The sequence below is a fragment of the Vulpes vulpes genome, chromosome 10 (genome assembly GCF_048418805.1).
Source record: "Vulpes vulpes isolate BD-2025 chromosome 10, VulVul3, whole genome shotgun sequence".
Classification (NCBI taxonomy): Eukaryota; Metazoa; Chordata; class Mammalia; order Carnivora; family Canidae; genus Vulpes; species Vulpes vulpes.
This window is the reverse complement of record NC_132789.1, coordinates 46,257,144-46,270,158: the sequence shown is the minus strand read 5'-3', so window position 1 is coordinate 46,270,158 and position 13,015 is coordinate 46,257,144. Positions and strand designations below refer to the sequence as shown.

Below are 13,015 nucleotides of genomic sequence, written 5' to 3'. Positions count from 1 at the left end.
TTTTTTTCTTTTGGACTTTTTTTTTAAAGACATCTTTAAAAATTTTAATTCCAGTAGAGTTAACATATAGTGTGATATTAGTTCCAGATGTACAATATACGGATTCAAGGGGCGCCTGGGGGCTCAGCTCAGTTCACGATCCCGGGGTCCTGGGATGGGCCCCACATCAGGCTCCCTGCTTCTCCCCCTCCCTCTCTCCCCCACTCATGCTCCTGCTCTCACTCTCTCTCTCAAACACAATTTATTTTAAAAATAAAAAATAAACCAATATTCAGCTCTTCCACACGACACCCAGGGCTCATCACAAGTGCTCTCCCTTCCCCACCCCCACCCCTCTGATAACCACCGATTTGTTCTCTAACGTTAAGAGTCTGTTTCTTGGTTTGTGTCTCTCTCTCTTTTTTCCCTTCGGCTTGTTTCTGAAATTCCATAGTCCTGGCACAATTTTCAAATTTAGGAGCCAATGCTAGGATCTGCTTCAATTCCACCGATCATGACTATGCCCCCACCCTCTTAGGAAGCTTGAAGAGGGTCTCCAGAAAGTCTCTGTTTTCAGCACCAACAAAGGGTTAAATAGCCGGGGCTACTATACCCATTCTCCGGACCCTCCCGTGAGACCCGCCCGACCCGTCCTCAGCCCGCCTCCGGAGGTAGAGGCCTGGTGTGGAGGACGGACCAGGAGCTGACCAAGGCCTAGACTCAAAGCTGTAGATGGTTACCAACAGGTGTACTCCACACGGAGGCCAGAGGAGAGGCCAGCCACATGCCAGCTGAGCAGCACAGACAAGACGGGGGTAAGAACTCCGGGTACTCTACGATTTCCCCCTACTCGCGAATGCCTACATATCTGCAAAGTGTTTGGTAGCTAATTTCACAATATATAAGGAGCTCTTACAAATCAATAAGGAAAAAAAACTTAAGTAGAAAAGCAGGAAAAGGGATGCCCGGGTGGCTCAAGGGTTGAACATCTGCCTTTGGCCCAGGGCGTGACTCCAGGGTCCTGGGATCTAGTCCCACCATCGGGCTCCTGGCAGGGAGCCTGTTTCTCCCTTTGCCTGTGTCTCTGCCTCTCTCTCTGTGTTTCTCCTGAATAAATAAAATCTTAAAAAAAAAAAAAAGGTAAAGCAGGAAAAGGACATGAGCAGCATTCACAGAAAAATACAGGTTTTAAATCTGTGCAAGATGCTCAAACTTCTAGTAAAAGAAATACAAATTAAAACTACAATGAGGTATATCATCCCATCTACTTCTGGTTATGTCTAAAATTTTCCATAATGGAGTGTTTCCATTTTTTTATGAATTAAAGATAAAGAATTAACACTAAGAGGCATATAACATAGGTAAGAGGAAACGAGCATAAAGACAATTAGGAAAATCCAAACACTAACTTTGGTAATGTTAAATTACTGTCTACTTTTTAGTTGTGAAAATGGCATCATAATTACATTTTTTAAAAAGATTTATTTATTTATTCATGATAGACATAGAGAGAGGCAGAGACACAGGCAGAGGGAGAAGCAGGCTCCATGCAGGAAGCCCAATGCGGAACTCGATCCTGGGACTCCAGGATCGCACCCTGGGCCAAAGGCAGGCGCCAAACCACTGAGCCACCCAGGGATCCCCGATAATTACATTTTTTAAAAGAGCCCTTATCTTCTAGATGAATGCTAACGTTTATGGAGGAAGCGACCCGCTGTCTCAGATTGGCTTCAAAATGATGCCGAGACAGGGAAGTAGGTGGGGAGCAGATGCAGCAACGCTGGCCCCCATCATGGGTTCACAGGGTCACGAGACTGATCTCTGTGTTTATAAATGTTTGAGAATCTTCATGTAAAAATTTTTGTGCTTTTTGCAAACATTCTTGAAAATTTTAAAGGAAACCCCCCATGCGCGATCAGGTCTCAGTTTTCAATTTACCACACGAGCAAAGGATGAAATGGGATAATATGCTTTGTTAGCAAAGGAGAGGCAACAAGTCTTCCCGTAAGCCGTTGACGGGAGGCCGGGCTGCAGCAACTCCTTTGAAGGTCAGTGTGGCCTTATGTCCAAACTCTACCCTTTGGCTTGGCCTTGCCCCTTCCAGGAGGGTATCGGGGAGATAAGCTCGCACGTCTACAGGCATTCACCGCCTGGCTATTTATAGCAGCTAAAAGTGAGAAATGATATAAACAAACCACGATGTGGGGCCGGTGAACAAATAAGACTCATCCCCCAGCCACAGGCTGTGCGACCTTAAGAACGAAGAAGCTTTTCTTATGTAAGAACACGAAACAGTGCCCAAAACACATTAATTAAAAAAAAAAAAATCAAGGCCAGCATAACATGAATAATATTGAGTTCCACCAAAGAGGTGATGCTTATGGATAAACAGACTCTGGGAGGCTTTGTAGGAACCTGGCGCCCACGACTCCTGGGGAGGATGGCAGGCCCGGGGCCCGGGGGCCGGAGCCGCAGGGACCTGGTTCTCTGATACCACGTGTATGTTGTTCTGTTGGTCTGTTCGTATTTTAAAGATTTTATTTATTTGGGTGAGAGAAAGAGGAAGCGGGAGAGAGAGCAGGAGCAGGGAGGGGAGGCGGGGCCAAGGGAGGAGCAGAGCCCGCTGAGCAGGGTGCCTGATGCAGGGCTCGACCCCGGGACCTGGGACCACAACCTGGGCCGACCTGGGCCGACCTGGCCAAGGGCAGACGCTGAGCTGACTGAGCCCCAGGTCACCTTGTTTAAGTGAACTCCAGGCCCAGAGGGAGGCCCAGCGCGGGCTCAAACTCAGCACCCTGAGATCAAGACCTGAGCGGAGGCCAGGAGGCGAACGCTCACCCCTTCCCGGCCGAGCCGCCAGGCGCCCTGTGACCGCTTTACCTGAGCGCCTGTTACAGAAGTTTCTCTGCCAAGCTGAGGTTGTTGGGGTGCTGGGGGCCCCATCGGGGAAGCCTCGGCCTGGGTCTCAGGCCCTGCGCCGTGCCTGCCCGAGCTCCTCCCTGTCCCTCTGCACCGCCCTCACTCTGCGGCCTTAATAAGTAAATAAAAATACAGCTAAGTTTGCTTATGGGGGGAAAAGCAGCAGGTCGCCTGGCCCGCGGCCCGATGCGCAGGGAGCTGGGGGGTCTTCAGGCCCGGGAGGCCCGGCCGGGTAGGGGGGAGCCCCCGCACCCCGCTCCCAGGAGCCTCGGGGAGCCAGCCGCCTGCAGGCCCCACCCCCTCGCCTGGGTGGACGAGCGCGGGGTCTGAAGGGTGGCCCTGGGTGGCCCCAGTGGCCCCGGGCGGCCTGAGGGTTGCTAAGTGGCCGACTCTTAGCTGTTCCCAAACAGAGTGTGGCCCGGCCGCCACCTCCGCTCTCACAACAGCAGCCCTGGTTGTGCAATCCTCGGGAACAGCCGCCCCCAGGAATGCCACCGTCCACCCCCGGGCTCCGGCTCCCTCAACCCGTCCCCAGGGCTCACTGTCAACACTCAGCTTCCAACCGGCAGCTGCACGTCTGCCCTCTCGCCCACTCGGGGACACAGCCCAAGGTTGGGGATGGGAGGGGGACGGGGACGGGGAGGGGGCTCTGCTGGGCCGACAGGCTCCCGCTGCTTCCTCCTCCAGGTGTGAAGGGACAGAGGAGCCAACAGAAGTCCCTGGAATGTGTACGCTTCACCGTGCTCCCCTCCCGAGTGGCCCGTGTCCTCCCACTCCTGAAGCGGCCCAAGGCCCACGGGCCCCACGGCCACTGCCTCTCCCTTCCCGGGAAGAGCGGCCGGCCGGGGACCTGCCCGGGGAACCCGCGGGCAGCTGGGGCAGGTGGCCCAGGAGGGCACAGCACTCCCCCACGTCTCAGCCCGGCTGTCCCAGGTGTCCCCGGCAGGCCAGCTCTCCCTGCAGCCCCGGGGGAGGGGGGGGACAGCGGGCTAGGGCGGGGGACACCAACCTCCACGGGGCCGTCGGCCAGGCTGCCTTTCCTCCAGGGCAGGCTCCCCTGCATGATGAAGTCCACGACCTTCGAGTTCTGGAACACGGCTCCCACCACAGCCACCACCTTGTCCACGGCCACCAGCATCCCGAGCAGGGCCTCCAGCCTGGCGCCGTGCTGGGCCGCCTCCTGTCTCACGGCCCTCACCAGCTCCAGGACCTCGGGCCACCCGGCCTGCGCGGCGGCCTGCGCGGCGGCTGCGGGGGTGCGGGCGGCCCCAGCGGGGCCCGGGACCTGACGGGCCTCCAGCCGGTGTAGACCTTGCTCCAGGTGGCCCAGGCCCTGGCATACACACTGCAGTTTCTCCGTGACGTCTTCTTGGAAGTGTAAGAGCTTGTCGACCTTCTCGTTCAGCACGTTGAGCTTCGTGTCCATGGTGGTCAGGCAGGCCTTGCTGGCCGGCGGCGGCCCCCGGGGCTCCAAACCCTCCTGGGGGGCTCCCGACATCCTGGGGCAGCTGCGCGAGGACGATGAGTCGTGGAAGCCACGGCCTCAGGCGTTCACACGGGCGGGGGGCCCCCGGCAGCTCATTGCCATCCACAGCCCGCAGCCCAGCCCGCACGGTCGCGCGGGGCCCGGCGTCTGCGAGCCCTCGCCTTAGCTTATCTCAGGGTCGGCCGCGGCAGGAGTGACAGCTTGGCAGGGCCCTTCCCCTTGGGGCCCCTTGACATGGTGGCAGCATCTAGCATTCCTCCCTGAGAGGGTGCTGACGGGCAAATATTCTAACAATCTGCCCAGGCCGGCAGGGCTTCGGGCGCTTGGACCGGAGCTTGGAGGCATGGGGCCCCTCAGGAATGAGCTACAAAGCTGGGCTTTACGGGGGGCTTCGGGGATCCCCGCGCAGCACGAGGCCTCCAAGGGTACCCGGGGGCTCCGAGGTGAGCGTCTGCCAGCTCAGCCTGTGACTCCGGGTCCCGGGATTGAGTCCTGCGTCGGGCTCCCTGCATGGAGCCTGCTCCTCCCTCCGCCTGGGTCTCTGCCTCTCTGTGTGTCTCTCATGAATAAATAAATAAATAAAATCTTAAAAAAAAAGAAACAGATAAGGCCTCCAGAGGCCCAAAGCGCTGAGCCACGCAGCCGGATCCCACCCGCCACAGACATGCCGTGTTCACAATGAAAAGCAATGAAAAGCAGAAGTAAATGTGGGGCCGTTCCGAGTTTTCCCGTGACAAAGCGTTTGATGCTTTTGCAAATTAAAAACAAATTTTGGGTGCGGCTACCTCGCAGCGGCTTGTGTATGTGCTTGGACTGCCTGTGAGGGGGGTCTGTGGGCCCGTCCCCTCCACGGCCTCGGTCACTGGGCGCCTGGGCCTAATAATAGACGTGAGGGAAGCGGCTCAGGCTCCTCGCCAGGTGCCACCCCTCGGCCGTGCTCCCCACGGAGCCCCCCGGGCACATCTCCAGCCCCCCCCCCCCCCCCCCCCGGCACCAACTACGCAGGCACCAGGCGCCAATGTCTAGAGGCCGAAACAGCTGCCGCAGCAGCCCAGAGGGCAGGGGACCCGGCTTCTCGCAGGTTCCATCTGCCGCAGCCTCCAAAGCCCGGTTCTGAGGGGACGAGCCCAGAACAGACAGGCCGCGGCCCACCCGACCCGCAGGTGCTGCCAGGAGGCACGGGGAGCCGCTGTGCTGGGGAGCCAAGGGAGACGCGGTGTCCTGGCCGCACCCCCCCCAAGTCCCTGCAGCCGCCTCCTCCACAGAAGCAATCACGGAACACACCGGGGGCAGTGACCACAGGCCCCAGCTCGCGGGCCTCCGTGTGGCCAGCTCGGTCCCCAGGCAGCCACACACTATCTGGACCCATCGGTGGGAGCGGCCGGGGCGTCCCGGCACTACAGCCTGGAGCTCAGAGCACATGTGTCATGAAACACACACGAGTAAACAGACTCTTCCCGGAAAAAGAGATTCGGGGACCCCCGGGCTGCAGCTGCTGTCCCCTAGGAGGACCACTGGCCCAGGACGCACCCTGCGGAGGGGACCAGTGAGTGGCCAGGGCCTCTGGGATTGATGGTCGGATTGCACTTCGGGAAGCAGCTGCCTAGAGGATTCGCCAGGGCGCATGCAGGGCACAGCCCAACAGTGGGTTCGGGTCCCATAGGGCCGGCCAGTTTCTGGGGTGCCCCCCACCCGTGCAGGCCTGGCCAAGCACCAGCCCGATCCCCTTCATCGCTCTGCCCTGAGGACACGAGGGTCCCCGGGAGGGCTGAGGCTCCTCTGCGGCTCTTCCCACAAGCAGGGCACCGCCTGCATCCAGTGGGCACAGACCGGGGCAGAGGCAGGCGAGCCAGGGGGCGCAGACGCGAGCCCCATGATGCCTCCTCTTTCCCGGGGAGGACGGCGCGGCCGACCAGCATGCGCTGGACCCCAGACTCTGGCCTGGCATTCCTGGGGATAGCCAGTGTCCCCTGTGCAGCCCCAGGGGCACGTGGACCCCGAGACCCCAGGCGGAGTAAGAGGGGAGCGGCCATGCAAGGCTAAGGAGTCCAGGGCAGGCAGTGAGTCTCCTCCTCCCACCTGTGCTCACAGTGGGCGCGTCCCGGCCCGGGGAGTCCTCGTCCCTGGAGAGCAGAGGCCTGCCTGGAGGTGGGGGTCCTGCGGGGCCGGGGTGCGGGCCGCCTGTTACCGGTGTCAGGGATCCCCTTGTCCGATGGTCCCCGGCAAGCCAGCCGTTCTGCCAGCCTCAATCACTCGGCACTTCTCTGTGCCTCAGTCACTCACCCACTTCTATCTATATGCACAGATAAAAAGGGATCGCCGGGTATCCAAAGCCCCCGGGATGAAAAGGGGGGTCCCCCAAACAGAAACATGACAGCGGAGGAAACAGAAGAACGTTCTGGAAAGGCTCTCCTTAGTTGCTACAGCAAAGTGCAAAAAGGCTATGGCAGCCTCTACGAAAGAAGAAGGTGGTGCAGCCTAGAGTACAGGAGAGGTCTTGGAAATTAAAAATATGAGAAAATGCAGTTAAGATAACATCCCAGAAAGTAGAATTAAAAAATGAGGAGGCCCACGGAGGGAGAGAGAAGGTAAGAGGTCAGACAGTGGATCCCACCCCCCCCCACCCCCCACCCCCGTCTGCTTGTCTGGCATTCCAGGAGGAGAGACAATGGGGGCAGGACTTTATTAAGGAAATAGTAGAGTTGTCGTGAGACTTTAGAACTCGGGGGTAAGGAGAAGATCCCAAACTCCCCAAAATGAGAAAGAAAAAAAATCACCAAGGAAGAACTAGAATCAGAATGACATCACACTTCTGGCTCTAAAAGCAAGTGGAGGGGATTCCGGGGGGCTCAGTGGCTGAGCACCCACCTGCGGCCCAGGGCGTGACCCCAGGGTCCCGGGATCGAGTCCCGGGTCAGGCTCCCTGCATGGAGCCTGCGTCTCCCTCTGCCCGTGTCTCTCTCTCTCTCTCTCTGTATCTCATGAATAAATAAATAAAATCTTTTAAAAATACCCAAGAAAAGCCCAAAAGCAAAAATCCAATGGGGCACTGAACACGGGCTGGGTGTAGAGGGTCGGGGAGAGGTTTGGGGACAGCAGTGGAGTCAGGGGGCACAAGGATATTCAAGTGCGAGACTCAGTCTCAGTGACAGGGGTTTGCATCGACCTGTGCGGAGTCGGTGGAGCGGGGAGGGGGCATGGGGTGGGGGGGCACAGCCGGATGACCCCGTGTGGCCACTGGGACGCAGGGGGGACCTGCAGGGTCGGGGTACAGGCCGTGGCGGGGGGTCGGGCTTCTCTGTGGATGACGGTCTGGTTGTAACAAAATCACACGTGGCGATTCCCCGGGAGGCGGAGGCCGGTAGGTGAGGACAGGGAGGCCTTTCCTCTTTGAGGACGTGCGGAGGGTCAGCTGTGCCCGGGACCTCCACGACCCCCCAGGCAGCCCAGAGCGCAGCTCCCTCCCCTGCCAAGGTCTCTGCCCCCTTCAGGTCACAGGGGTGGGGGGGGGGGGTGGTGGTGGGGGGGGGGGAGTGGGGGGGAGTGGGGGGGTGGGGGGGGCCCTCCTTCGAGGTCCCACTCCCCTCCTCCCTTCCTCCCCCTCCTCACCCCCCGCCCCCCGTCAAGCAGAGCTGCCCACAGCCTTCCCGGCCCAGGAAGACCTGCTCTGGGGGCTGCTTGTCACCAAGACCCCAAGTCCCGGCTCCGACTTGCAGGCGCGGGGCCTGAGCTGCCCTTACTGCAAGGACCCCACCCCCCCGCAGGTGCCCCAGGTGCCCCAGGAGCCCGAGGTGCTGAGGCCGCGGGCCGCAGGCCGGGCCAAGGAGCTGCGCTGACGTGTCCAGAGCTCGCACCGAGATAAGCCTGGCATTTCCGCTTATCTCTGCCCCTGCTGGGCCCCAGGGGCCTCCGGGGCTGCACGCGCTTATCTGGTTTGTGAGGCGCTATCTGCTTCCTGGCTGCTTCCTGCAGCGCTCAGGGAAGTGTCCCCTTGGGACGCAAGCCCAGGGCACAACGGGCCTCAGGTCAACCCCAGGATCGCGGGGCTGGGAGGCGCCGCCTCCCTTGGGGAGCCCTCCAGGCTGCGGCTGGAAGGCATGGGCCCTGCTCTTCTGGGCGGGGGGTGCTGCTCGGACACTGGCCGTCGGCCTGGTCATCTCCAGGCAGGGGCCCAGCTGCTGCCCCTTAAGGACAACTATTCAGGAAGCAACAGGACCTGCAGCCCCAAGGCCGGAGCCGGTGGCTGGAGGGCGAAACAGGACCTGCGGCTCCTGGGAGTCGCTCGCCCCCGGCTCTGGCACGCAGGGACCTCTCTGTCCAGGGGACCCCACAGCCCAAGGTCCAGGGGACCTCTCTGTCTAGGTCACCCCGGGGCCTGGGGATGCTGAGCCCCCCCCCACCCCTCAGCAAAGGAAAAGCTGCTGCTGTTTGCCCGTTTCTGGGCCTGACCAAAGGCGGCCGGTGCTGAGCGCCCTGAGCTGCGGATCTTAGGGACCCGTCTCTGCGGATTAGGACTCGTGCTCCCCCGAGTGCAGAGGGGCATTAACCTAAGCTTACGACCTTCACCCAGCTTCACCTGAAGCTGCAAAGGAAGCCACGGAGCTGGATCCAAACCCACGGTTATAGCTCCCACGATGCTGCCACTTGTAGGGACAGGAGGGACCCCAGAGGCCACATGGCTCACCCCTTATTTTGTAGACACGGGATTTGAAGCCCAGGGAGGGGAAGCCACTTTCTGGTGGCCACATGGTGGGTCGGCGTCAGCTGAAAGGAGTGTCCCCAACACATCTCCCGCCTAGAGCCCGACTTCGACGCGGGCTGCATTCGCCACCAGCGCAAGGACACGGTTTGCACGCAAATCGGCCAACAGTTGCACGGCCCTGCAGGCCTCCCACCTGCTCCCGTGGGTCAGACGCCACGGCCGCAAGATGCGTCCACGCCTGCTTACACTCGAGCGCATTTGAGGTGGGCGCATGGTGGTCCCCGTCCTCCCCGCGGGAGTCGCCGCCAACCTGGACCTTGGCCCTGGCTCTACAGCTGCAGGCCCTGTGCTGGCCGCAGTGGCAGGGGTTTGGGGCCCGGCGCCTACGTGCCTGCGTCACCCTGGGACCCTGACTCATGTGGCCTGCGCGGCGCCAAAATCAACGCCTTGGAGCAACAGAGAACGGGCGCTGCTCGCTAACTGCTAGGCTCGAGGGACATGGCTGTGATGGGCAATGACCCCATGATGTGACGAGAAGAACCCCGTTGTCGCCTGCTCAAATTCTCCACGCCCAGCCCAGCCTGAGCCTCTCAGGAAAGCCTGGTTTCAAGCTTTTGGGCGTCGAGTCTGAAGCCCGAGCACAAGATGCACCATGGGGCCTGGAAGAGAGGATGCGGCTGAGCTGGGGGGCAGGAGCCAAGAGCAGACAAGAGAGAAGGGGGGACACATACCGAGCGGGGTCTGGGGCCGCAGGGTGGCAGACGGGGGCAGCCGTTGGATGTGAGGGCGCAGTGGCTCAGAGGGCGGGACACGGCTCCAGGCCTGATGGCTCCCCGGATGACAAGGCTGCGAGGCCCCAGGGCTCCGCAGAACCCCCCCGAGTTACCTGGGGCAGGTGGCGGAGAAGGCAGAGACATTGGGGGAAAATCGGCGAAGAGGAAAGGGGGCCTGAGCTGAGCCTGGTGGACGGAGGAGATCCGGGGAAGCTGAAGACAGGGCCGCTCCTGGGAGGACTCAGACGGAGCCTGGCGGTGGGAGGGACAGCGCACAGGCTGGCCTCCGGTGACGGGGTGGGGGTGGGGGTGGGGATAGCAGAGGCCCAAGGGCTCGGCAGGCAGGGCCCCGAGGAGGGTGGACCCGAGAATCAGGCAGAGACTTTCAGACCCAAAGCAGCAGGATACGGGACAGCGGCCGTCCTACGGGATGCTGGGAAACGACACTATGGCATGTGTGGAGTAGGGGCACCTGGGTGGCTCAGTCTGCCTTCAGCTCAGGTCAGGATCCCAGGGACTGGGGTCGGGGCCCCCTGCCTCGCAGGGGGGTCTTCTCCTCCTTCTGGCCCCCCACCCCCTTGCCTGTGCTTCAAATAAATAAATAAATAAATAAATAAATAAATAAATAAATATTAAAAAATGTATGGAATAAGTTACGGTGGGGGGGTTAGTGAATCAGAGAGGATGCAGAGCCACCTTGGGGGGTGTGGGAGCGCTGTGAGGCCCTGAGTGCTGCCCACAGGTTGCTGTGCTTTGTAGCCTGAGTTAGGCCTTAGGTCAGGCTGTCGAGAAAGACAGGGGGAGGGGGAGCCCAGGGCCCGACAGCGGCGCAGATGGGTGGGAGGCACAGGGTCACCACCGCACAGAAGCCAAAGCCAGCGAGTGTTTACTGGGCCGTGGCCGTTGCCAAAACACGGGCGCGCTAAGGAAGTGGGGTGACCTCTGAGAGAGCAGGTCTTTGACAGTCTTTGAAAGCAAGAGCAGGCTGAACTCCTTAGGTCCTCAGCCCCACCCCCGCCCCAGCTGGAGGCCAGGACAGACACAGGACCCCCCCCCCCCCCCCCCCCCCCCCCGCCGCCCCGGGATCCAACAGGTGGAGGCCCCACCACAAAGCAGGTCATAACCCAGCAGGTACGCAGGGTGCAATCCGCGTGCGTCTACATGACACTTGCACATGATCTGTATGTGCTGCGCTGCTTTTATAGAATTATTCCAAAATCTTAAACGTGGATTATTTGTTATTAAACAAGTTGTTTTTTTTTTTTTTTTCCTAGAATAGTCCCCATTTACACAGACCCGCGGGCATCGCTAGAGACAATATGCAGCCCGGAGAGGTTGAGTGAACCCAGGACAGAGCAGGACTGTCTCAGGGCCTCGGCAGCAGAAGCAGCATCAGCCCCCGGGGAGCGGGGAGCGGGGAGCGGGGAGCAGGGGGGCTGAACCCGCCCGAGGCCTCCCCGCAAGGAGCAGACCCCAGGCAGGAAGAGCAACGAGCCCTCCCTGCACTTGTCTCTCCAAGCAGGTTTTTGGCCCATCGCGGCTGGGAAGTGAGCACCCCCCACTCCACGTGCGACTCCCAACCCACAGGGAAAGCCAGTCCGGGAGGTTCTCAGAGAGAAGCTGGCAAAGGTGGGGGGGGGGGGGGGGCGGACCAGCCGGTGGCGGCACTCTCAGAGGCACGGGCGCGAACCCCAGCCGCAAGTTGGGGGGCAGCTCTGGAGTGTGGGTCACACACGCAGCCCCCCACCTACACAAAAGCAGGGAGCGCCCCTGCAGCCCAAGCCTTCACAGCTGCTTGTTGGTTTGCTAGCTGTCTCCTGGAGGCTCTCCAAAGCGTCTCCTGGAGGCTCTCCGTGCCCCTAAGGCGCCTGCTGAAGCCCAAACCCCGCCCGGTCGCCGGGTGCACTTACATACCACCTTCCATCCATGAGCCACGGCTCTGTTGGGAACACCGGCTCCCTAAGTCCCGGTGACACGCGTCAGTGTCCTCGCCTCCATCCCGGACTCAGACGCACTTGGACACGTGGGCAGTTAGGTGGCCCATCAACAGCTACAACCCAAGACAACATCCCCGCGAGCCGCCCCCAGCCTCCCTGCCCCCCTGCCTCCCCTGGCCCCTGCGAGCCCCTCGCTGGCCTGGCCTGGGTCTCGCGCACACACCACGTCTCCCTGGTGCTGGGGGTGGCCTCCTGCTTCCTGCTCTGGCTTTGGCAGCTGGCCCAGGGCAGCGCGACTAGCCACAGGCGCCTCAGCCTGTGTGAGCGGGAGGCTTGGCTCCCCGGGCCCGGGGTGCGTGTCCAGCCGTCACTTGCCCGGGCGCCCCGCGGAGGGGCTGGGGACCCTTACCTTCGCAGGTGACGGCACCGCCCCGGCCGCCCAGCTGCCGTGAGTGTCCTGGGATGAGCGCTGGGGTCCGAGCTGGGAAGCAGGGCGGGGGCGGCAGGGCGAGCTCCTCGGGTGCGGCCGGGCCTCGGGGAGCGGGCTGCAGACGTGCTCTGGGGCCTTCGGTCCCCGCCGGGCCGGCGGCAGCGAGGACACCCGAGCTCCCTACCAGGAGCCCCGGCACACGCGTCACGGCCACCAGCTCTTTCAGGCCCTCGGTGTTACCACTAATGACCTCACGCTCAGCCGAGCCAAGTGACCTAGAGGAGCCACAACATCCCGGGGCTACTTGCCCGCGTCACAGACTCTCATGGATTTAGTCACTTAAAGCAACAGAAGTCCACCCCGTCACAGATTCGGGGGGCGGAGGCCCACAGCCAGGACCCCCGGCGACCCGGGCTGTCCGGGGGGCTGTGCTGCCTGCGGAAGGTCCTAAGAGAATTTGTCCCTTGCATCTTCCAGCTGGTGGCAGCTGCTGTGCTTCTGGGCTTCGGGCCACCTGCTCAGCGTCGCCCCCCGAGCTCGCCGCCCGTCTCTGTGTCACACCTCCTCCTGCGCAGGACGGCCAGGACATCACACGTGGCTCCCACTCGGTGACCCAGCGTGACCTCGGCATCTCAAGGTCCTTCGAGTAGGCATTTCTGCGAAGTCCTCCTGCTGCTACCTGGTGCCACCCCCCGGGAGTGCAGGGAGCCGGGGGCACAGGACCCGGGGCCCAGTCCAGCCCGTGAGGCCCCCCAGGAGGTAGAGCCCCCAGGTTTCCCTGCACAGGGT

The 13,015-nt window shown here is 61.3% G+C and overlaps 1 protein-coding gene across 3 annotated transcripts in view; it reads right to left on the bottom strand.

Moving 5' to 3' along the window:
- Nucleotides 1-11,915, bottom strand: part of MYLK3 (myosin light chain kinase 3) — a 41,883-nt gene extending 29,968 nt beyond the window's left edge. For 2 of the 3 annotated variants that reach the window (XM_072723918.1, XM_072723919.1), the window contains exon 1: nt 3,908-4,670. In XM_072723918.1, coding sequence (XP_072580019.1) covers nt 3,908-4,396 — 489 coding nt within the window. In that variant the 5' untranslated portion in view covers nt 4,397-4,670. Of the gene's footprint in view, nt 1-3,907; nt 4,671-11,769 lie in introns of those variants that run through there. The other variant, XM_072723921.1, reaches the window with a different exon arrangement.
- Between the last annotated feature and the right edge of the window lie 1,100 nt (nt 11,916-13,015).